The sequence below is a fragment of the Accipiter gentilis genome, chromosome 7, assembly GCF_929443795.1.
Source record: "Accipiter gentilis chromosome 7, bAccGen1.1, whole genome shotgun sequence".
Classification (NCBI taxonomy): Eukaryota; Metazoa; Chordata; class Aves; order Accipitriformes; family Accipitridae; genus Astur; species Astur gentilis.
In genome coordinates, this window is record NC_064886.1 from 9,315,196 (window position 1) to 9,339,884 (window position 24,689).

The window sequence follows — 24,689 nt, forward strand, 5'->3', positions numbered from 1 at the left end:
CTTAGAACAATAAAAGCCATTTTAAATAAACATTGTTCAAGTCCCCTTCTAAGCATAATGTTTGATAATATACACACACAGGAACGTGGCAACCACAGAGAGTCAATGCTGGTGTAAGAAAAATATAGCAAGGGTACAGGCTAGGTTAGAATACAGCATGCAGAAAGGTGAGGAGTTGAAATGGAAGAAAAAAGCATTTGCACTGAGCAATAACACAGTTTATTTCTTAACATATTAAGGTACCTCCCTACGGAATTAGCCTCTTAATTCACTGCCAGTACCATTGCTCACTTACCTTAATTTAGCAGCAAATGGGGGAAAGCGTGCATGAGGAAAAGCATTCGCTTTTGTCATGCAGCTTCATTTAACATTCCCAGTTCAACCCAAAAATGTGATGTTTGAGGCACAGCTGGAGTTTTTTGCCGCTTACAGTTGTTTGAGACTAATAGCTCTAAAACAATCTGAAATTAGGAACTTTGGGAAGTGGGATTACAAATTCAAAGATACTATAGGCTAGCTCTTCCCTGCACTAGGCTGGTTCATGGGAGGCCATGCTTTCTCCTTCCTCTACCATGCCTAACACAGGAGACCAGTGCTGTCCCTCCAGCAGAAGCCCTGTGTGGGAAGTCTAGCTCTCACTGCTCAAATCGCTCCTGGCTATTTAAAGAGCACCCCTGTCCTAACAGCTATTTGCTCATCAAAACAGCTCTAACCTCTGTGTAGGCAGGCATGTAATACACTGAACAGACCTCAAACTCCTCTTCCTCACCCTACACGAGTGTCAAGATATTCATGCTGTTGCAGCCATGGAGTTCCTAAGAATAAAAAAATGTTGCAAAAGAGAAGACGCACTACAGCCACCAACCTTTCAGAAATATATATATATATATATACACGGCATGGAAACAGGAAACATAACAAAACAAAATATACTTTATTAAAATTAAGCATGTTAGCACCTCAGTGTAACCTGGAGAAGTCGAAGAGTCCAGCAGTTAACCAGTCCAGCAGGCCAAATGGCTGAACATCCTGAAGTGCATTCCAATGGTAGAAAAAATACCACGACTGTTACGACACACACGTTCTCAAGAAGCTAGGACGCACAACCGGTCTCATTTGTAAGGAGAGACATTGTGCTGCCTATTGTCTTGATGGGAGCATATAGATCTGCTGGACCAATTACATATGTTAAATCAGATGGTGTAGCAGGTGTCTGCTTTCCCTAAAAAAAAAACCAAAAAAAACCAAAAAAAACAAAACCAAACCAACCAACCAAAAAAAATCGCTGCTTACTTGACTCGCAGGAAAATCAGCATATCACGGAGCTGAAGTTAAGAGCTACATATCAGATTGGAGAAAATAAATTAAAATGAAATAATGGGAAATACTTAGTACATGAATAGACCTGTAGTATCCTTATGGTCGACCATCCAACTCAGTACACACGTTAATAGAAAAATGACCCATGCATCACATAGCAGGCTGTGACAACCAATGCCTTTAGCTGAACGGGCTATATGATCAATAGATAAACCTCCAGCTACCAAATCCCACTGTGCCCCTTTGTTTGGTCATACAGAGTATTGAAACCGACAGTTGTAAAGCTAAGTTAGCCAGTGTTACAAAGATTACAATGTTTTCAAACTAAAGATACTTTTTACATTTAGAAAATAATTCTATAAAACTTAGTAAAACTGACATCCTGATCTACCGAGTGTAATGCACTCTGATTACAGGAGGAAGATCTCGCAGGCCCAGAAAACACGTGGGCATTCCTCCCTCAGATGTAATTGTGGGCACACTGTGGTGAACTGCCTTTTGTTTCCAACATCCATCGCTATTGAAGCCGTACCCCCCAAGTACACATCGCCATAGAGCTATGCAGGTGCACCAGATACCCTCCTCGTCCTCCTCAGCGCTGAGGTATCTATTCCACCGGGCTAACCTAGAAGTACACATTCGAGCCTTGCTACCCTCACTCCACCCTCCTTCTAGCCAACGTTGATTTGGTTTCCTGTTGCTGAAAGCGAGGGGACTAATGCTGGCTAGAAACAGAAACTACACAATCATTCCACATAGTTTTGTTACAATACTCTTAAATCTTGGTTTAGAACACGCAAGCACGTTTCAGTAAGGTCTTGCCTAATGTACAGATTATTAGTCATGCCAACTAGTTTAGGATTAGACAGCAAGGGTTTGCAACCACTGCAGATAGATAAACTCACTTTGCTTCTGTCTCATCCCAGTTCTCTGAACGAAAGCCAAGGATTTAAATGCCGATGTGTTACAAAGGCTCCGTTTCATTAGAGGGAGTTCTTAAGCCAATGAGATAAACTACAGCCGTCAAATGCCACCGGGTTCTTTGTACCAGATCGTAATCCTTACTAGTGTTGAGAGAGAGCATCAAGACATCTGTAACAAATACGTATGTACTGCGGAGAAAGCAGAAACTACATAGTACAAGAGCACTCTTTAATCTGGGGATTCTTTCACGCTAGAAACAGCAGTCTTTTATGGCATCAGTAATTTACTGAAGAAACACATCACCCTGAGAGGGTTTCTAAAGCTTTCCTCGTGCCTCTGCTAAGCAAGGCCACACGCGACATCGTTGTTCGTTGTTCGTTCCTATGAAGGGTACAGTGCCACCCATGCTTTCAGGCACGCCTTCTCCAGGGGGTAGTGTTGCTGCTACCTCACTTGAACACACGGCGAGTTTATTTGCTGAAAACCGATACCCTACGTCCACTTCGTGGTGACACGGGTCCCATCTACACTGCAAGAAGTGCTTTCCGCCGCTGCCGGCATAGGGAGGGTGCCGATGGGCCCGGAGTAGACGGGACGCCGGCAGGCGCCCGCAGTGCTAGCTCTGGGGTAACGCTGGATCAATAACGGGGGTCGGCAGTGGGTTGAGAGCGGCCGCCCCGGCTAAGCAGGGGAATCCGATGGCGCGGGCTTGCCCGGGACCGGGGGCTGCTTCGGCAGGGGCGGGAGGGACCGGGCAGCGAGAGCTGAGGAGGGGGCTGTGGGGCCGCAGCCCGTCCTGTCTCCGCTCTGTCCGGGAACCTCACCGAGGGTGGCGGAGGCGCCGGGGTGGAGAGCCCCGGGCCGGGCCGGGCACACACCCCCCCCCGCCCCGGGCCGGACCCCGGCCTCAGAGGCCGTGACGCTTGCGGGTCCCGGCGCTGGCGGCGTGGAGCAGCCGGTCCTTCTCGCGGATCTCCTCACGGAGCTGGGCCTCGGCCAGGCGCAGGCGGCGGATGCTGCCCTTCATCTCCTTCATCTTCACCTCCAGCAGCGCGATGATGTCGCGCTGCTCGTTCAGCTTCCTCAGCAGCTCCTCCGACGTGGTGCCCGACGACAGCGAGTACGAGTGGTCCGGGGGGCCGCCCTCCACCGGGCCCTCCTCCCCCGCCGCCGCCGGTAGCCTGCCAGGGCCGGGCCCAGCGGGCGCCCCGGCCCCCAGCTCCACCTGCACCGTCAGGTCGATGGGCTTCACGTCCTCGGCCGCGCCCCCTGCCGGGGCCTCGGCGGCGGCGGCACCGGAGCCCTGCGCGGCGGCGGCGGCGGCGGAGGCGGCGGCGGCGGCGGCGGCGGCGGGGCGGGCGGCGGCGGGGGGCCCGCTGCGCCTTGCGCTCGTTGACGCCGCGGAGCGGGAAGATGGTAGGGACCCGCACCAGGTAGGACTTGCGACCGCCCTGGAAGTGCTCGCTGCAGACGCGGTGGCCCGTGGTGGGCTGGAAGGTGCTGAAGCAGCCGCTGACGCCCGCCCGGGAGACGTTCTTCAGCCAGAGGCGCCGGAGCTCCTCGTCCTTGGGGAAGGTGTAGAAGTGCAGCGCCTTGTCGCGGTGCGAGTTGTTGTAGCAGCCCGGCACGCAGCAGGTGAAGCCCGGCATGGCGGGGCGACCTCCCGGGGAGGGGGGGGGGCACCCCTGGGCGGCCCCGGCGGCGGGGAGAGCGGGCGCGGGGGAGTCCCGCCGAACTACAGATCCCACAAGGCCAACGGCGGCCTCTCGCCGCCCGCCAACGCCGCCCGTCGCGGCCGCACCGGAACTACGCGGACCACAATGCACCGCGGCGGCGGCGCCGCGCCGGAACTACCCGCCCCACACTCCGCTGCGCCCCCGCCCCCGCCGACTGCGGCCGCCACCCCTCGCGCCCCGCCCTCGGCAGGCTCCGCCCCGCGCTCCCGTGGGGCGCCGCGCGGCGGTCTCGCGAGAGGCGGCTGGGCGGGAAGGCGGCGGGGCCGTTACTCCGTCATGGCCGACAGCTGGCCGGGGGTCCGCCGCGGGGCCAGGCGTAGCGGCCGCTACCTAACGCGGGCCGCTGTGAAGGTGGCGGAATGGGGTCCGGCCGGCCCCGCCGCGGGGTGTGCGGGGGGAAGGTCGCGTCGCTGTCGGGACTAGCCGTCCCACGGGGGTCGCCAGGCGCTGCCCGCCCGTACCTGCTCGGTGTGAGGGAGAAGCGAGGCCCTTGGAGCAGGGACCGGGGAGCAAAGCACGCTCCCTTGCCCTTGTTCGCCTTTAACGGGGAAAATTGGGCCGAAACTCATTAATTTCGTGCTCACCGAATAGCCGGGGCCGGCACCGCCTTCCACCTCTATGTTTTTCTTCTGTTTCCCCTTTTTGGGTTGTTTTAGGTGAGGGCTGTGAGGGATGAAGGGCCGCAGGCCGTGCTTTCAAGTCCCTCGGGCTGTTGCCCACGATGAGAGCTGTGCATTGAAACCCACCTCGATCTGGCGTTGCAAATCGTCTTCTGCCCAAAAATGAAACGCCAGCGCTGTTGAAAAGCAAATGCGCATGATTTCTTTTTGGGAATTTGGAAAATGTTTCATGTTGGCTACTTTAGCTTTTCATTAGAAGACAGATGATGAATGCTTTTGATGCTAAGATTAATCTTTAATGATGAAAATACCATTTTTGAATTGCATGTCTCTGATTTCTCTCTTTAGACCCTATATGATTCAGGGACAAATTCTGGCAGAAGCACCTTGGTGAAGCAGAGACCGACTGTGTTCCCTGATCTTGACAATGACACACCACGGATTATGCTCAAGAGAATCATCCAGACCCGTAAGTATCTTTTTTTCAGGAAAACAGAGAACAGAAGGACAGTGCTTTGGTGGAGTTGAGAACAGGAGGTGTTCTTTTGTAGTCTATTATTCTTACCCTATTATGCGGAACAGAAATCCAGACCATTGTATTGACTGATTTATGTAAAAGAGGAATCACTGCTGTGACAGCTGAACAAGGTACAACTCTGTCTCAAAGACCAGGTCTTGGATTGATGAAATCATATTCTCTTCACTCAGTGTTCTTATGCTGGTGAGCAAGTGTGTAATCTTTGTGCTGCCTTTAGCTGTAGCATCGTGTGTTAATTATAGAGGCATGCGCTGTTGCAGACTTCAGCTCAGCTCTGCTGCAGTATGTGGAACCCCCATGCTGCCATTTGTCACTGTTGGCTTTGTTGCTGTACGTGGCAGCCTTCTCAGGAGTAGAGCCCAAATATTTTTCACCAGGTCTTTATTTTAAACCGTTAATATATGTCATTTACAGAATGCAGTATAGATTTGATGTTCTGCTGCATTTTGGCATTCTTGCTGGATTGAATGTTGGAAAGGAAATGTTTTGGTTTTTTTGGCAGAACCACAAGTTTCACCTCTAGCACCTCAGATATCTAAACATGAAGAAACAGAACAAGCTCCATCAGAACTCCCATCTAAGCGGGTGTCCAGCATGTAAGTGTATTTTAATTTTTACTTTTATTTTTTACACAACCAGTTATAGCTGCAGTTCCTGTGATGGCACTGGGGAGTAGGATTTCTCTTACTTCTGTTTTAGGGATCAGAATTGCATTCTGTCAGGTTGGATTTTCAGAAATACCTCTCCAGCTTCAAAAGTCACATAGAAGTCACTGGGACTGAGGGACTGAATAGTAAATGCTGCATGTTTGAGTTTAGTCCTGCTTCTTAAATGCGGATTTTTAGTATCTTTTTGCAGTGGGCTGGTTACAATAAGGCTCGTGATGGAAGCCTACTTTTCGTAGTTGTCTGACAGATGCTAAAATAGAAGTTCTTGGATCTTCCCAAGGCTACAGGCCATGTGCTGATGATGCTGGGGCATAATGAGTTACTGCTGTGTCTTGTATTCAGAATGCAGGCTGCTGTAGCTTTTTACAGTGTTACTGCTCCTTGGTTGCCCTTGTTTTGGGCTGCTACGGGTAACTTCCTGTAGAGTGGTTTGGAGGTGAGGTTTGCCTGAGGCTCAGCCACTTATTCGTGTTTAGCTTCTGTTAATATTTTAAGTTAATAGGCCTGACTGAATTGGAGAGGCTGAAGTGTGGTTTATTTACTTCCACTTTGTTATGAAATAGAAAACCAGTAGTGGTGGTAGGTCTTAATTTGCTTTAGCCAGTTTTGTCACAACACTTGTGTGTGTTTTTGCTTACTGTAAAATAGACTGTTCTAAATAATGTGATTACTTCTGTCTTTATAGCTAAACTTTTTGCATTGACCATAAGCAACCTTAAACAGGTCATGTAAAATATTAAGCAAGCTTCTATCTTTCTGATTTTTTAATAGAGGAGGAAACATCTGAGTTTTCTGTAAGTGCAACCACTTGGTTTTTTTAAATTCAAGTACGATGAGCAATATTATTTTAGTTCCTTCTTGATTTTGCTTGTTGTAGCTCTTGAACGTCTTTGAATGTGCTTCTCATCAGCCTTTCTTAAGCAAAAAGACAAGCTGGTTGGACATTTGCAGGGTTTTATGTTCCATGTTAGTTCTTGAACAGAAATAAGTATAGACTTTTTTGTTTTAAATCCTTCCTCACAACCTTCCTTTAGTTGATGGACGTGAACTTTCCTGAATTTGGGAAGGCACTGCTTTCCCTAGTTGTAATAGCACGTTCCAGGATAGATGCAAAAAAAATGAGAAATCTTTTTTTCCCTACTGCTTTACATTTCTTCCCTGTTACAAGCCAGTTAATTCTAATGCTTAGGTTTACATTAGGCTCATAATAAGTAATGAAACTTAGCTACATTTCTGGGTGGTAGAGAATGTATTTTGTAGGGGGAAAAGACCCGTAAACATGATCACCTTACCTTTCTTGCTATATTGAAGCCACGTTTGTTGCAGCAAAGGATACAGAAGGATACATCTGCTGCATGTGGGCCCTTGGCTGTGGGAGGGATGATCTGCTCTAGTACTGCAGGACATGGTGTGGAGTGCTGGCAGCAACTCGTTGCCTGAATGTGACCTTCCTGAGGGGATTCTTGGAACTTCCCAGTACAGGGGGAAAACAACTCAGAAACATACTTTCTGATCCTGATCCAGTGCTTGACTGGGACATTACATGTCAATTTCACGCACCAGTGAGCTTTGTGATACCTAATGTTGTTTTATGATGGTGGCTTTTTCATTTATGCTGTAATGGTTGACAAACCTAATTGCTCTTGTGTGCTGTTAGGAGGAGAGAGCTATGGAGCTTGTTGGAAGTCCAAGCTTTTACTCTAATCTGACCTTTCTAAGCCCTGTTGTTTTGCATATATATACTCAAGTTTTGATTCTCTTTGTGAAGTTTACTTCGATTTAGTAGGAAGGAATGACATGTTCCCTCATTTGCTGAGCTAATCGCCCATTAGTTCCTTACTTCTGCTGCAGCAAGGACAAATAATTTTAATTTGCTTTTCAGTGACCTTACAGGGACCTTTCTAGGGTAGCCAAGTGATAATGTTATCCTTTGTTAAAGGCTTGGTTTGTATTGGTAGGGTGGAAATGCAACTGCCAGACCTTGTTCCTGAGGAGACATCTATCGCCATGTTCCGTATGACTAAGAAGAGAAAGAAACTCAGCATTTCTGAATTTGAGAGAGCAGCAGACAAACGACTTCCCCAGAACCAAGGTAAGGCCGCAGTTGAAAATTACATTGTTTGCACTGTGTTTGCTGTCAGCTGATCATCATCTGCTGCAGTTTTGTTCTTAGTGACTTCTCAGCTGGGCAGTTGTATGCTTGGAAGCAGGATTGCAGTATCTTGCACAAAGGGGATAGGGGAGAAGGTAAAAGCCCCTCCTATCAAATTTACAATAAGCCTTTTTGAGCTAAGTTATGGGCTCTGCCCTGACTGTATATAACTTGACTATATTCCAACTTGGTGCTCTTTGAATTTTGAAGTGCCTCTGAAGGAAGCAAGCCCTGTCTTCCCCTCAATTCCAGAAACTTGAAAATGCAACAAGCTGCGTGCTTTTCGTTGCAATTACATCAAGTAGGTTATAAAGTTCTTGTTTGAGAAAAAAGGTCTTACAAAAGAAATAAAGTTTTATATTGGAGTAAGTCTTCCCTTTAAACATAAATTTGCAAATTTGGTAAATATCACTTCCATTTTATTTGCAGTTTAACAGAGGAAGATAGAACACTTCACCTTGATTTACATATCCTATTGGCAGTAGCAACTGGAGTAGAATTCAAGGGTGAGATTCAGCTCTGAATTACAGACAACAGTACCTCAGCTCTGAATTACAGACACTCTGTGTCTGCATGCACACTAGGTAACTGAAATCCTCCTAAAGTTTAGGGGAGATCTAGTCAGTGGAGTATGGAGGGTATTGAGCTTACCCTAAAGTAGACACCTGCATTTGATTAATTGTCCTTGATTATAATGGGATCAGACACCTGTGTTTGGATATTTTAATCTGGAGCTGAATCCCACCCTGACTCAAAACCTGTTTTGACCACCCTGTGGTCAAAAAAATTGACTTGTCTTTCTTTAGCTTGATACCTGGTCTGAACATGTTCTGATAAGACGTGGGCAGCTCTGTAAAAGCAGAGGGGGCATGCTCTAGTATTTCCTAGTATGAGCATGATTATGTCAGTGCTCTCCAGATCTGCTTGTCGATTTTGGGGGCTTTGCAAGTAGAACAGGTTTGAGTTATGCTTTCACCAACAATCTGTGGAGTAGTTATCTGTACTTCTAAAGCTTCCAGGTGCTTTAATGTTTAGTTTAGGTTGCTGAAGGATTGTGACTGACGCACTAGCCTAGTATCTTGCTATTAATGTGGTAAGATTAATATTGAGTATGAGGGCTTGTGCCGTGTTAAATTTTCTTTGAAATAATTGTTTTATTACACTTTCAGAAATTGCTTACTAGAATTCTAATATGCAGTTCTGAAACGCAGACAAGAAATTGTAAAATGAACCTGTCATCTAATTCTGTTCTCACCAAAATGTAACTTTTGAGGATTATAGCATAACTGGCTCGAGAAAGAGGAAAATCCATTGGGGTGTTCCTGTAGCCTGTTGTGTAGGTGGTAATTTCTCAGCTAGCACAATTTCTTAACTAACGTGTCACCAACTTTTTCTAGCTCAGTCAACGTTGGACAGCACTGCTTTGGCTCGGTGAGTTTAAATTAAAATGTCTTAACTTCTGGCTCTCCTAACTATAGCTGCCTTGATTCATCACCTCTGTAGTTGTGATGAACATTATAGATACCTGGGTTCATGATAAAGACCTATGTTAGTACTAACACAATCATCTCCCCGCTCTGGTGACAGAATGTGAAGGTGTTCTAATACATACCTTGTGATTTTCCGAAATTGTGGCTCTGCACTGTATGCCCAGGTTGGTCTAGCTTGTATTGCTACTATTGTTCCTCTTTTTACTTATTAGGATCATTCCTTTTTTCCTTTCATTCTCATGTTTTCAACAATAAATCAGTACACAATATACCTTAGAAAATTATGACTGCCTCATCGCATCAGTTGCATCTATGCAGTCTATAGTCCAACTCTCCTGGACTTTAAAAGCTTTTTAGCAAGTCAAAGAACTCATTTTCCTGTGTTGCCCCTGTACTTTGCTAATGATCCTAGCCATGGTTAGCAATTTATTTCACCCTTCTCGCTGCAGCCCTTGCCTGTGATCCCATGCAAGGTGATTCATAGGGCTGCATTCTGTACTTCCTATCTTTGAATCCTCTGCACCTTTTTGATTGTGCTGCCTAGAGAGAGGGACAGGAGGTAGCTGAGCATGGCCAGTCTCTTTAGGATGCAAAATAAGTGCAGTGACATACATCTTTTCCCATGCTTTGTATGTTGCTATCTTAGTTCCCATCTCAAAAAAGTTACAGTGTGTTGGTAGCTGTACTTTGCTGTGAATACTGATACTGAGCAGCTTCTTAGACTTGAAGTCCTCATACCATGCTGCTGTCATCTAGAGGACATGTTTACTCTCAAACATTTGTTTTCCCTTTTTTTTTAATTTAAATTTTTTTAAATGCCAGAACCTTCTGTCAGATACATTGTTGCAGCCCTTGTGAGGTAGGAGGCTGTAAAACAGTCTGTTTCCTGATCTCTCTGATACATATCCCGATGTTAGGTGATACCATAAAATTAAACTATTTGTTTAAAGTAGACTGGCATGTAATCTTCAAGGTTTTGGGGGGAAATTCCTCCTAGCTAACGGATTTGTGAAATGTCTCATGGCTAGTGGCACCATGTCTGTAATCTGAGGGTAAAAGGGGAGTGTGTAGCTTTGGAAAATTATTTCTTCCCTTCTCTTTTTACAGATCTCTTCGCCTGTCTCTTGGTTCCTTGATCCCACCAGACACTGTTGAAAAGAGAGGCTTGCTCCGGAGGCCAAAAAATCGCAAAGCTATTGACATGGAAGCTTTTGAAGGCGGAGTGGAACAGAACATGCTGAAAAGAAAAGGTTTCTTTTGTGTTGTTACTTCTGTTTTGGGAAGGAGGGCCTTATATAAGGTGGCTTTTAGAATCAGTTACTGAAGTGTGGTGTGTATTTTATGATTTAAAGGCTACCAGCACATGCACAGAAATCCAGTGTAATTTGGGAGGCAAGATTAGAATGAGACTCTGCATCTATAGTTGCTTTGATTCTATGCGCTTAAATATGTGCTCCACCCAGTTTGGTGATTCATACCACAGGAATCGTTTGGGATCGTGTTCATGACTGTGGGTACTGGAGATGGTTTGGTAGAGAAAGTTAGGGACACTGAAGCGTGGTGATGCAGTTTCAGTGTTTGATCTGTGGAGGATAAATAAAATTTGGGTGAATGACTTAAATTTTGAATCATGCAAGTCCTGGTAATAAATGGGTGTCCCTATGACCTTGAACAGTTTTTCACATAAAACTTGTTTTAAAACTTTCTAAACAGCACAGAACTATCTTGTGGACTCAGAAACAGCATCTGGGATTCCAACAGCCATGCTGGCGAGTGATGCGGAAATCATGCTGAGTAACACAGAGCTCTTTGTTCAGCCTCAGTTTGATGAACAGAGCCACCATAAGCTTTCTGCTGTTGAACCACAGCTATCAGATTCAAAAACTTCAGCACAGACAAGCAAGATTTCTGATGCAGCTCAAGAGGATGAGGGAGGAACCCGAAGATACTCTGCGGACTTAATCCTTGATCATGAGCGTGTTGACGGAATGACTCATGTATCTCCAAAACCACGTGCAAACCAGCAAGAAGATAAGCAAGATCATTCCCCGCAGAGTAACCCAATGGAACAGCTTTCTGTTTCAGAAGAGGTGGTGGTTGGCAGTGAGTACTCTTGGGTTAGGACTTGGGGCGTAGCAGGTATTACCTGAAATCACAGAATGGCTGAGGTAGGAAGGGACCTCTGGAGGCCATCTTCTCCAGCCCCACTGCTCAAGCAGGGCCACCTAGAGCAGGTTGCCCAGGACCATGTCCAGGCAGCTTTTACATTTCTCCAAGGATAGAGAGCAACCTGTTCCAGTGCTGAGTCACCCTCACAGTGAAAAAGTGTTTCGTGGTGTTCAGGCAGAGCCTCCTGTGCTCCTGTCTGTGCCCATTGCCTCCTGTCCTGGCAGTGGGCACCACTAGAAAGAGGCTGGCTCTATCTGCTTTACACACTCCCTTCAGATACTTGCATATATCGATGAGATACCCTCGAGCCTTCTCTTCTCCAGGCTGAACAGTCCCAGCTCTTTCAGCCTTTCCTCCTAGGACGGATGCTGCAGTCCCTTAACTGTCCTGGCGGCCATTTGCTGGACTGTCTCCCGTATGTCCATCTCTCTCTTGTACTGGGGAGCCCAGAAGTGGACACTGTAAATTGGTCACAAATATGGGGAGCTAAGGAGATAATGTGTAGGAGCAGTAGACAGAGTTAGAAAGAGTGTCAGGAGGTTAATAGTCTAGACCTTTACCCTGGTAAGGTCATTTATATGTCACAGCCAAACGCTTTGCTGTCTCCAGGGGCTTAAAAATCCCTTGGACAGAGGTAGTCACCTCCCTGGTCGCTCTGTACCAATGCTTTGCCAGTCCTATCAACTTGCCAGTTTTTCCCTGGTGTCCAATATCTCTCTCCTGCAATTTCCCTGTAAATACCTTGTCCTGGCTGTGTAAATGGGAGCACATTTTCCTCATACTGTGTTGACGAGGCCCCAAGGCATAGCTGTAACCCTAAAATTTTCTGCATAGCGACCCTGAGGCAGCTAGCCAGGACAGGATCTGCTGCAGTAAATGGCTTTGTGCAGTTCTTCAATCAAAACACCCTATGCTTTCCATGAAGTACGGACAGCTATTGGTTTTTTTTTTTCATTTAGTTTTTTTTAAGATCTGTTGTCAAAAAGGCCACAGAGACAGTATGATTGTTGTATTCAGTACTGCTCAGGCCAGGAAGAGTTCTTGCCCTGGGAAGTTTAGAAATTAATTAATGCGGGGTGGGCTCTTGCACCATACTCTGCTTCCGAAGGGTTGTCTGTGGCAAGCTTGCTGGGAAAAGTTGTTTTGAAAGGACAAGGGAAGAGATCAACAGAAAAAGGTTAGTTGCTCTGAAGAGTCCAATGGTAGGCACCATTAGGACAAATGGATAGATAACATGGAGAAAAGTGTGGAGGATATGGAATAGAGGACTGGATCAAATGAGAGGAAGAGGGAGGGGAGTGAGAGCATATCTAAAGATGCTGGAGTTTGTAAGGCATTGATGTCAAAAGTTAATGGTTATGTAGTTCTGCTTTTTTGCCAAAGGTAGCTGATGTCAATGTTGCTCCTCAGTGTGAACTGAAAAATAGTTGAAAGGACTTTTCCAACTGGTTCCTAAGATACAATGTGAACTCCCTAAACTGTCTCAAGTAAAGGAAGAGCATTTTCTTGTGTGTATTCCTCTCTCTGCTTCGTTGGTATTTTACTTACCGGGAAAGCTAAAAGGAAATTTATAAAGATAATGGGAGCACGTTAATGCTCTCAGTTTCTGGCTGTTAATACATGGAGCTCCTCTTTGCCATCCAGAAGTCCAAGTAAATGTTTGGGATCCCCAGTCATTCTAAAGCCTAAGAGATATTTCGGCATGTCTTTGAGAGAAGTTTTGTCCCATGTAGTTGAAGACCTAGATGTATGCGATACAGAAAAAGCAGATGGCTGATACTGTGAACAAAGTGGAACAGGAAGAGATTTTCAGAGAGGGTAAGAAGTGCTTGCAGCGTTGCAAGGGAATGGAGTACTTTGATTAAAACCAAGAGTTCTTCAGGTGACTTGCAGGGTAAAATGACTTTATTTTGCAGTAGATGCTAGAGATAATTTAATTCAAGTCATATAGGAGATACTGTGAGCATTTCCAGACAAGCTTTCTAAAAGTAAGCTGTGACTTGCTCATGTGCTTTCTTGTCAGTATTTGCTTTGTTCACAGTGACTGCAAATGAAATAAAGGTTCATATTTTTTGGTACGTCCATAGTACTGCTCATCTTCCCATAGGAAAGATGAATAGCTCCCTCTTGGCAAGGAATATATCTGGCTAATCACTCTTTTAATGCTTTACTATATTTATTTAAGCCATGTTGGCCGTTATCTTTCTCCAGCACCAACCAGCATCTTTTTCCCTTTAAGACAAGGGCTTGAAGGTTGCCCTCCCTTAAGTAATAAAGATTGTCACTAGTAGGTTGGGCTTTCATACCTCCTTGTTCCTGGAAGAGAGCAAGTCATGCAAGTTGTCTGCTTTCACAAGCACATTCTCAGTTATCTCTGAAATCCTTTTGCCTTAGAATAAGACAGTAAAAACTCTGTGCAGATGCTGAGGGTGGCAGGTGTTATCCAGTCATTACATAAAGCTTTGGGTATGTGTGGACACAAATTCCTATGTTTTCTTGAATTTCATTTTCCAGACTCCAGTGTAGGATCCTTTTAAAGTCTTTCCCATTGTTCCTTTGACAGTTTCTGGAAATGAGAGAATACCATTGCCATGCAGGTTTACCTTTCCCTAGGCTTAATTACGTCTGACGTTTCATATGAATTAACCTTTTGGCAGTATGGAAACTCCAAAGTCTATAGCACCAACAGTTTTGTTATTAGAATTTTAAACTGAATACTTGCAGTGCCCATAAGTAATTGCTTCCACATACCAGACGTATCACCAAAATTAGTTATGTTGCCTTTTTATCATGATAATATAGCCTTTTGTTTTAAACAGTTCTTTTAGAGTAGTTCATTAAGGTAGCAGATGTTCTGCACCTCCAAATTTACAGTTGGGTAAGGTTGGCATCCTGTAATCTTCCGTGATTCTTTTGTCCTGTTCCAGTTTTACTTGGGTGCGCCTGTGGAGTGTGAAATTTAAATGGGATGTTTCTCTTGAGACTGATGAAAGTCACCTCAGAATTGTTACAGTTCTGTGAATAACAGCTCAAAGCTTGGGGGATGATCAGAAAAGCAAATAACACGTAAAAGTTATTATGAAAGGAAGAGATGACAAAATGTCACTGGGTCACTATGGAAATGATTGTCATGCTCTCTTTCTGAATACTGCATGCAGTTCTAACCTCTCCATCTCTAAATAGATTTAACAGAACTAGAGAAGGTGCAGAGAAATCTAGGTTTACTGTTAACGATAATCAAATATATGGAACCGTTTCTGTGCATTGAATGACTGAAGATAAGGACTGCTCAGCCTGGAAAAAAGACAATGGGAGTGAAATGTAAGGAGATTAAAAAGGAAGGCCTTGAGCAGCATGGAGGAGATGATTCAGCAAACAAATTGAAACAAACAGCTCCCTGATCTGTCAGTGCAGCAACTAGAGAGGAGCAACTTGCACTAACAGCTAGCAGGTTATACCAAACTACAGGAGGTATTGCTACTAGCAACAGGTGAAGAATTCAGTAAAAATTAAGACTTGAATGTGTCAATAGCATCTGGTACTCCACTGTTAAAGTACTGTATCCCAGCAGAGATCCAGTAGTGGGGGATACTCACTGGTGCCTGTCTGCCTTATGCAGTCTTAGTGTAGAGCTGAGCTTTTGTCTTCTCCCCACAAAGCTAGTTAATATTTCACTTAACTTTAGGCAAGATTTTGCCCTGCATTGGTGTAGATAGTCTAATGTTCTGGTTAGTGGGATTGGTATTACTGATTTTTGCACCACCTTTGGCCAAATTTCCTTGTCCCTTTCACTGGGGCTTAGGGCTCCCAAGGCCTTGACACTTGTACTTTTGAGTGTGAAAACTCCCAGTCACTGGAGAGGATGGTGTCCATTTATTTCTCCTCATCCTGCCTGCTAGAGGCTTGTCCTGGATGGTTAAAACCACTGCTAGGCGCTCTCCTCTTTATAATGCAATGCAACTCTTGCAAAATTGTTTCTTCAGAAAAACTGAGAAAATGGGGAGGAGAAGCTGAGCACAAACTCCATGTGTTGTTAGACTTAAAGGAAAAGAAATTTTTCTTTCACACAATCACCAAAAGTGAGAACAGACATAGAGATGGCAGATTTTGAGGAGCTCTGCTTACTGATGGGTAAAATGCCTTCATAGGGATCTGATGTGCACCCTAATTAGGTGGCTGTAGAGCAAACACGGGAAAAGTTGTGCATTTCTTAGCTGTAAACTTTTGGATGGGAGCTGCATCTGCTTCCCTTATTTATAGCATATGGCTATTGCTGAGTTTACTTATGAGTAAATTTTAGTGGTTGTTAAACTGTATGCTGGTGGTTGATTGGGGGGTTTTTGTAGGTAAAATTGTTGATAGAATTTCCTATTTTAGCTGCAGAGCATCGTGCAAGTGCTGGATATTCTGAACATTTGGAGGAGAAACTGACCAAAAAAGCAGAATCGCCGATAACTACAGTAGAGGATGCCAGAGTTAAAACAGAAATGGCCCCTTCGGAAGAAGAGGGAATAGCAGAAGACAGTGTTGAACACCAAGGCTCTCCCGAAGCTGGTGAGGACAACCTCTAATACTGACAACTATCTCTAATGCCAGAGACCTCTCAAGCTGCATTATTGGCATCAGTGCTGGGCGAGAGACTTGTTAACTCTCTTTGCATTCTGGAATCTGGGCTAAATGCTGGGAAAATATCAAACTAATTTTGGCATTTTAAGCTGAAAGACTGCATTCTGTTCAAATGGAAAACAAAATTAAGTATTGGCAATACTGCTTAGAAATATATAATTGTGGAAAGCTTAGTTAAAATTTACTAGTGGGAGTTCTAGAATCAGGCAAAGATTGATAAAACTTGGAGACCTTCTGAGTGTGTTGGCAAATCAGGATCTTCTAAATTACTTTTCCTGAATTGCTGGGTCTTCTGTGTTCAACATGCTGCGCTAAGGCTGTGGTTAGACTTCTTTTGAGATAAAAGTTGTTATTAAAGGAAGTTCATTTAAAAGGAGCTCAGATAAAAATTTCACTCAAATCTCATGGGCTTCTCCACATTACCAGGTGCTATTTTTTCTGTTTGACCTCTGCAGACCTAGAGGAAGCAGAGGGAAAAGTTGAGGATTCAACAGTGCCTTAGCTTATCTAACTTAGTGTATTGACGCCCTAATCCTTGAAGATAGGAATAGAATAGGTGGCAATGTCATTAGGAATGGAAAGCTGGGTTTCATTCTTATGAGTGCTTTGAAATTTTGGCTATGATACTTGTTTCAGTGATGTATTTTTCCTGCTTTGGAAATCTAGAACGTGAGATTGCCAAAGGTGTTGGAGCTGGAAGTCTGGGCAGGCATTCTCATGCTTTTTCCTCCTCCAAAAAATTTGGGATGGAGCCATTAAAGGAAGCTATTGAACAAGCAGATGAACTAGAAGACCAGGTTATCATGGTAGAATTGGATGGTCTGGAAGAAGAGCCTACTGTGAATGAAACTGAAGACCCTGAGAGTGAAGGTAAGAAAAGGTGAAAGTACTGTTGCAGCAGTAGCAGAAGGCAGTTGGGAGAAATTTTTTCCTGTTACCTCTTGATAGACTGAGGAACAACGTAGGTTAATAATATGATTAACTGTCCAGGGGAAGCTGTTGGCTGCTATTCCTAGGGCCAGATTGTTACTGGCTTATCAGGTGCTTCAGGGACCTAGATCATCTTCTACTTTTTGAGGTGAAGGTAATGGAAGTGCACAAACAGACAAAACTGAGTGCAGAGTGGTTTTATATAGTGACATAGGGATATCCTCTATTTCATTCTTCCTTCCTTCCTGACTCCTAACTTCATGCTGACTTTTTAATGTCTTAGCACTGAACTGCTGTTTCCACAGACATTTATGTGACTCCAGGCTTGAAACCTGATTTCGAACCCCATATTTTGTACATGTAGTTACAGATTTCCTTTCCAGTTAACCAAAAGAGTAGGCTAGCTTTCCAGAAAGCTGAGAGGAAGTGTCTGTTTCTAAACAGTTCTTCAGACACTGCATCAGTCTGCTCTGTTGCCTCAAGAGTGCTTGTGCCCTTTGGAAGAACATACACAGCAGACTGAGTTCTCTTTGATCAAGGCCACGTTTGAGAATGCCCAGAGTGTGTTTTAGTGGTGTCTTTTGGGACTGGTCTTAAAGTCTTTGAAAGTACAATACACCCTGAAATAAAAAACTGAACTAAAAGAATCTCATTGCCAGGATTTGAGGCATTGTGGGGAAATACAGCTGTAATGAGAGTATCAATGCCTGTATGTATTTGTGCAGCGTGGAAGGCACAAAGACAACAGTTGAACTGGTACACTTTTGCCACAAGAAAAGCTGTAGGTGTTCTTAGGACATCTACAATCGTGTGTCAACATGCTTATCTTTAACACAGCTGTATGAAGAGAGATGGAGAGATCTTGATGAAGAGATCTCTGCTGATAGGGTGGAACAGTAAGAGTGGCATCTTACAGGTCTCACTGGATAAGGAGAGGAAGAAAAGATGAGAAATTATGCACACTTGTCATAAAACTGACCTCGGAAACCTCAGCATAACTAGTCTCTTCTCCTGCATCCTGCTCCCTGTCCCTCCAGCACACAAATATTTCTTCAGAAGAAGCTAATGCGAGGAACCATGGTAGTTCACCTGGTCCTGCTTTCTCTGAGATACTCCTGACCCTCTGAGTTGTACTACTCTCAGAGTATCTGAGCCCTCAGCCCTCTAGTAGCTGGGCTTGTCTTCTATGACAGGGCAGGTGTCCTAGCTTTTAGGGAGGGTTGTGAAGTTGCCAACATTGCCAGATATGCTGGATTCTTGGGCTGCACTCAGCTTTCAAGGGAAACTGTCAGGCAAGAAGACCTCCAAGACCACTCACTCCTCTTCTAGACAGGAAGCTACTCAGTATTTCATTTCCGTTAACATTGTTTTCTTTCCTGCTCTCACTTGTTAAGAAGTAAAGAAGTTTGAGTGAAGTGAGAGGATGCAGATTAGGCTTGGAGGAAACTGATATGGTGGTTCACAGCAAAGAAGAGGTGAGGTACTGACTATAACCTGAGTCTTAGTTGGAGGGAATTTATGAAAACCTGTAAATACGGGAGATGCCTACAAACTGACCCTTGTAATGTGATTTTGTTGCTCTGCTCGACCCTGTGTTCAGGACAATTGGCCACTGATTTAGCAGGGTGGCAGTGAGGTAGCTTGCAGATTTTGAAATTCTCTCTGGGAGAAGAGGCTGCAGCTTCTTGGCAGCCTAAGTCGACCCAGCCATCAGCCCCTGCAGCCTGGCCCTGATGTGTGTTCCTACGCCCTGCCCGGTGTGCTAGTCCAGCTTGGGAGCTGATGGGCTGGACCTGGGTGGGAGGGAAGCTGCCAGCCTGTGTGGCAGGAGGTGGGATGTGTGGAACTGCAGCAGCCAGCAGTTGTGCTGGTTCAGGGTGCCATGGAGCCACAGCCTGAGCGCAGGTAATGTGGCACTGGACCAGATGTGTGGAAAGCTGGCTGGGCTTCTCTCTGCTGCTGCAGCACTGCTTGCTGCGGGAGCTCTGAAAATAGAGTTCAGTTCCTCAAGTACTTTTTTTTTCCCTAGAGGTTTCCATGAAGACACCCACGTTTGTCCGTGCTGCAGCCTACAAGCCACTGCTGTCAACTCCACGTCCTGTAAAACCTGCTTCTCCCAAGTAAGTATAAGCCACCTTCAACAGTGGCCTGGTAGAAGTGTGTCTGGGGTGTGTTAGTGCCAGGGGGAGAGCGCCGAGCCCAGCTTTGTCCCAGCTTTGTCAATTGTTTTGTGGTTTATCAGCTGTAGCAGGGAGGGAGGAGTCCTGAAGTCTCTAGTTCATTCACTGCTTTAGTAATTGAATAGAGTTCTTTCAAGTGAATGTCAGCACTCTCCCAGAACAGGTCTGATGCCTCAAGTCTTTCCAATGAATGTTCTTGTAATTATTTTCTTGTGCTGAAGGCCAAAACCTTTTCCTAGGAGTTTTTCAACTGGTAAGCTACCCTGGAGCCATAGATTTCAGTATGGGATGCAGAGGCCCTTGCAAAAGAGGGGGAATTGCAGATTGTTACATTGATCGCATAAAATGATGTATTTGTATTGACTTTAGAAGCCTAAAGCTGTATGCAGTTGCCACATGCTGAGTATAAAATAAAGCTTGCCTAGAGGCAGAAAGTGAACCTGTCCTCTGCATTACTCCAAATAAATTAACATTTGTCACCCTCTTAACTAGAAATTTGGTGAAGCCATATGCTTCATCAGAACCAGTAACAGTGGGTCTTAGGGAACAGGAGGAGTTTTCTAGCCCATGACTCTAGATTTTTGTTTATTGAAGCAATAAACAATCAAATCAAGTTCTTGTGCCCTTTCCTGTGGTGAACAAAGGTGACTGATGCTTACCAGGTGGTGCTAGATGATCACTCTAATCATGAATAGTAAAATATATTTATAAAATAGAAAAAGGAGTCATTGATACTTTGCTGAAGTGGAACTGAATAAATGCAGATTTGCTTTCAAGCTGTGCTGAGATAACAGCTGATCATAATTACAGGTTCAGAGCCTCGATTACAGGAATTTGTTGCACAGAAAATGCATGGTTTGTTCGCACTTCACGTAATGCAGTCTACCCTGAGTGGGCCTGGTTGTTTCCTGAGATAGCAATGCTCAGGTTAAAAGCCCAAGGAATACTCTAGGTTATGTAGTGGAGCAATAACCATGTGAGAGCTACGGTTAAGACGTTCTGCTATAAAATAATCTCTTTATACTGGTACAATTCTACTGTGATCAACTATACCAGATTAGAGCCATAGTACTTTTCATTTAGAAACACCAATGTCTAACGCAGTCACTAAACTTGAATTTTGCCCTGATCCTGTGAACCAAACGTTCACGCAGTCACTAAACTTGAATTTTGCCCTGATCCTGTGAACCAAACGTTCATATATAATCATTCACAAATGGGTAAGCTGAGGCACAGAAACAGTAACCAAGATGGCTTAAATAATGACTGGTTTTTGTCTCACTACTACCCATACTTCATCTCTGGGGCTGATCTCTTCCACCTGCCTCTGAGGTTCTGACAGAAAAACATGCAGGTGGGCTAGTGAGCGAATCAAATGATACATGCACTCCCTCTGTGGGTTTTGTATGTGTTAGTCTGAGATTCCAGGGTTTTTTTTTGTTGTTTTCCACTTGTCTGCTGAGTGAATCTAGAGATTTTCCTTCTCTTTTTCATGTTACAATTTTTCCTTTTTAGAACGGAAAACAGTCGTAATTTCCTTTGGGACTTATAGTCACGATTAAGAAAAAAACCAAAACCAAACCCACCAAAAAAACCAACCAAACAAAAAAACCCCAAAACCCACAAGAAAACCCACTAAACAAAATGTTTGTAATAGTGTAAAAGTATACCCTGCAGACTGGACTCTTGTCTGCGGATACAGAAGTGACCCATGGATGCATCAAACTTTGTGCGCTCCTGGAGAGTGAATACTACAGGGATGTGGTGAAAACTGCATTTATGTATTGGAGGGAACTATAGTTTGCTGACTATCTGTTATGCTAGCATGTTTATCTTGGGAAACTTGAGTCTGGATTGCTTCTCCCAAGGTCACAATGCTATGTGAACTGTTTGCAAACTGTACTTCATGTGCATAAGGGTTTTGAAGAATTGGGAGGGAGAAAGAATTAAGAGCTCGAGGTAGTTTGTACCCCTTTAAATTCAGCATAAGGTTTGCCCAAACTCAGCCTGATGTGTTCTCTGCCTCTCCCCTATGTTTGTTCATTTGATGTGCGAATTTTCAATTTCCCCCAAAGGTCTCCCGTGCAGCCGCTGCGGGCCAAGCCAATTCCAAAGAGCTCGGGAGCGACACGGAGGAAAACAAGTAAGCCTGAAGTAGCAAGTAGTTTGATAAAGAAGATATTTAGCCATTATGTGAAAATGCCAGTGGCCAGAGATGCATACAAAATTGTTGAAAAATGGTAAGTGACAGCAAACTGTTCCTCCTCCTCCCATTCTTTCTAGTATTTTTTTTTTTTCCCTTTCTTTTCTCTTCTGAAATAACAAACCTGTCAGGAGTACTGCTGGGAAGCTGACAGCCCTCCCTATTCAGCTGTGGGGAGAGTCACGGGAGGTCTGGTTAAAACAAGGACAGAAACGTGCTAGGTGCTTTTGGCTGCTGTGAGGGTATCCGTGACCAACGCTGCATTGCAGGAGCTTCTGGGTTTTGTCCCAGCCAGTGCAAATTGCACCATTCAAAATCTTCTCTAGCTAACAGCACACTAATATCATTAGCACTCTCCGTGAGCCGGGTGGCTGCGGAGTGTTTCTTCTGCAGTTTTCTCTGGCAGGCTGTGACCTGCACAACAAGCAGTTCTAGTGCAGCTTGTCCTACAGAAGTTCACACACTTCACAGCCTGATTTTATTTCCCTCCTCAATCCTCCTTTAGCTGTGAGAGATACTTCAAGCAGCTAAGCAGCGATCTGGAAGCTTACACCAGCCATGCAGGGAGGAAGACAGTGGAGATGGCTGACCTGGAAGTCCTCATGAGAAGGTAAAGGGAGAGTTATTACTAACTTGTAGTAGCATTCGGTAGTGCTTTGATAGCCCAGTAAGACTGTCGTTGCCAGGGTGTAAGTATTTCCACAGGAAGTGTGGTATCTTGTGATTTACTCTGCATGATGCCACTTGGTCTTCTGTCCCAGGAGGGCATTTGTGGATGTGGGTTTTTATACTCCATGATGATGGTGGTGGAGGGCCAAAAGGAAGGAGTGAGGGGTTGGGGGTGCAAGGAGTCATCTGAGGAACAAGTAGCAAGAGGAGGGGGATGTGTGCAAGGGTGAAGCGGTTATGGCTGGGAAATGGTCTCAGTAGACAAAGCAGAGTAACAGTAAGTGCGAGGCTGGGCTGCACTGTTTGTGTCCCTGAGCGATCTCTTTACTAAAAGTGCTTGCAACTGAAATAGCGTGAGCATTTTCACCTGCCCTGCTCTCTGTTTTGATGACTTACTCTTCCAAACAGAATCATAGAACCATTTAGGATGGAAAAGACCTGTAAGATCGAGTCCAGCCATTAACCTAACACTGCCAAGTCCACCACTAAACTGTGTCCCTAAGCACCACATCTATATGTCTTTTCAATACCTCCAGGGATTGTGACTCAACCACTTCCCTGGGCAGCCTGTTCCAAAGGTTGATAAGCCTTTTGGTGAAGAAATTTTTTCTAATATCCAATCTAAACCTCCCCGGCACAACTTGAGGCCCTATTCTCTCGCCCTGTCGCTTCTTACTTGGGAGGAGAGACTGACCCCCACCTTGCCACAACCTTCTTTCAGGTAGTTCCTGCTCCTGCAAAAGCTGATACTTTGGATTCAAACTGACAGTTGCTCTCAAGAGCAGGAAAATGAGTCTCCAGCCTGGCAGGCCAGGGCTGGCCTCTTCTAACAACTGTTTTCCCCTTCATGCTGCCACTTGGATACCCTGTAGAGGGTCAGGCTGGCCAGCAGCCTGGATGAACTGTTCTTAGAGCCTCTCCACTGCTGCTCTTTCCTGTGGGGTCCTTCAGCTCCCCCATCTCATGCCTGAATTTATTTTGTCCTGTGACCAAAACACAAGGGGTTCTTGGCTTGGGAGCCCTCTATAAAACTCTGTGGGGCCTGGAACAAATCCATTGCTCCTCATTTAAAGTCATTATCATTATGCCAAGTTGTTATTCCTCGTTTCCACTGGAAGAGTTTCAGTTGCGATGCTGAAGTCATCTGAGGGATTTTGCAGGGCATGTCTGATTAAAGGCTTTGCATGGGCCTCTGTAGATGGAGCTGCTGCTGCTTAAAAAAATAATCTGTTGTCCTGGTCCAGAGATTTTCATTTTCCCACCTGACAGGTTTGTGCTAAAATCAGTATGAAGAGGCTGAGAGGTGCGACAGTTTAGTTGGCCAGATTTGAGGATTCCGTACTCTTGTTGTTTTACCTTTTTCTAGATGTTTTTATGCCTTTCCGCTGCCTCATAAAGGGATCAGGAGTTGTTGCTGGTTCATGAGTAAGAATAGTATTTCTGTTTCTTTCACAAGGAAAGCATAAATAAATGCTGCTTTTTTTCCCTTCTACAAGACTAGGAGATGCTGATTTTTCAGGCTAATCAGCTAAATGGTGTACTAGAAAACTACATGCTCTACACAGTTGGAAAATGCCAACCACCTCTGAATTGGGAATGTAAAAAACTCCTGGGTAACGAGCTATTTGCTTCCGTTACATCATTCTGTGTATGTCTTTAAATGGTAAAATTTATCCTGTGGCAGGTGGATTGTGAGTTTAAAAAGCAATGAACTTATACTTGGGTAAAGTACAACTCTGTTTCTTCTCTGCTCTCCTCTTTTTGAACAAAGACAAGGGCTGGTGACAGACAAGATGCCGTTGCATGTGCTGATAGAGCGTTACCTCCCTCTGGAGTACAGGAAGCTCCTGATTCCGGTTGCTGCGAGTGGAAATAAAGTGTTCCCCTGCAAATGAACGTGCCCCTCTGGCAGCAGTGGCCCCTGTGGGTGGGAAGACAGCCTGCTCGCAGAGGCTGCCTGGACGCTGTTCTGTGGAACTGCTCCGTGTGAGGGTTTCCCACAAGGAACTAGTGGGGCAATAAACAGTTGACATTCTCTTGAACTGACACAGGCTGTGCTCTGGCTATCAAGCCAGCCTGCTGGATCTCACCAACTATTGTTACAAGTCATTTGACGAACCTGATTTTTTTTATGTTACCTTTGAATACTTGTACAGCTCTGATAAATAAAATATGTATTCTGTGTGATGCAAATGCTACTTTATTCCGGTGAGCTGAAAGGCTACTGCATTGTGGTGTTCAAAATGTTCCTAACATACGTTGAGGTGGGTCAATGCTCATCATACTAACCAGTTGTTTGCTCAAAGGAGAAAAGTTGTGTACTGCCTTCCAAAAAGCAGCAGATCCTTGTTACAGCTGTGTATTTTTCTAAAGCAGGGGCTTTCAAACTTGGGGTTTGTTCCCCTTTGAAAACCTGGTCTATTGTGTTATGAGTAGATCATTGTCCATCTGTGACCACAGCTGG

At 44.9% G+C, this 24,689-nt stretch overlaps 2 protein-coding genes across 2 annotated transcripts; one reads left to right on the forward strand and one right to left on the reverse strand.

Annotated features, from left to right (window-relative positions):
- Positions 1-957: 957 nt before the first annotated feature.
- Positions 958-3,893, reverse strand: THAP11 (THAP domain containing 11). The gene is given in 2 exon segments (XM_049805844.1): positions 958-3,604; positions 3,606-3,893. Coding segments are annotated over 2 exon segments (741 nt in total). The 3' UTR covers positions 958-3,151.
- CENPT (centromere protein T) lies at positions 3,892-24,412 on the forward strand. Its single transcript, XM_049805843.1, is given in 14 exon segments — positions 3,892-3,922; positions 3,925-4,331; positions 4,949-5,069; positions 5,641-5,734; positions 7,765-7,898; positions 9,356-9,389; positions 10,556-10,698; positions 11,162-11,551; positions 15,995-16,171; positions 16,910-17,113; positions 19,203-19,293; positions 21,429-21,593; positions 22,062-22,166; positions 23,997-24,412. Coding segments are annotated over 14 exon segments (2,220 nt in total). The 3' UTR covers positions 24,121-24,412.
- Positions 24,413-24,689: the final 277 nt, after the last annotated feature.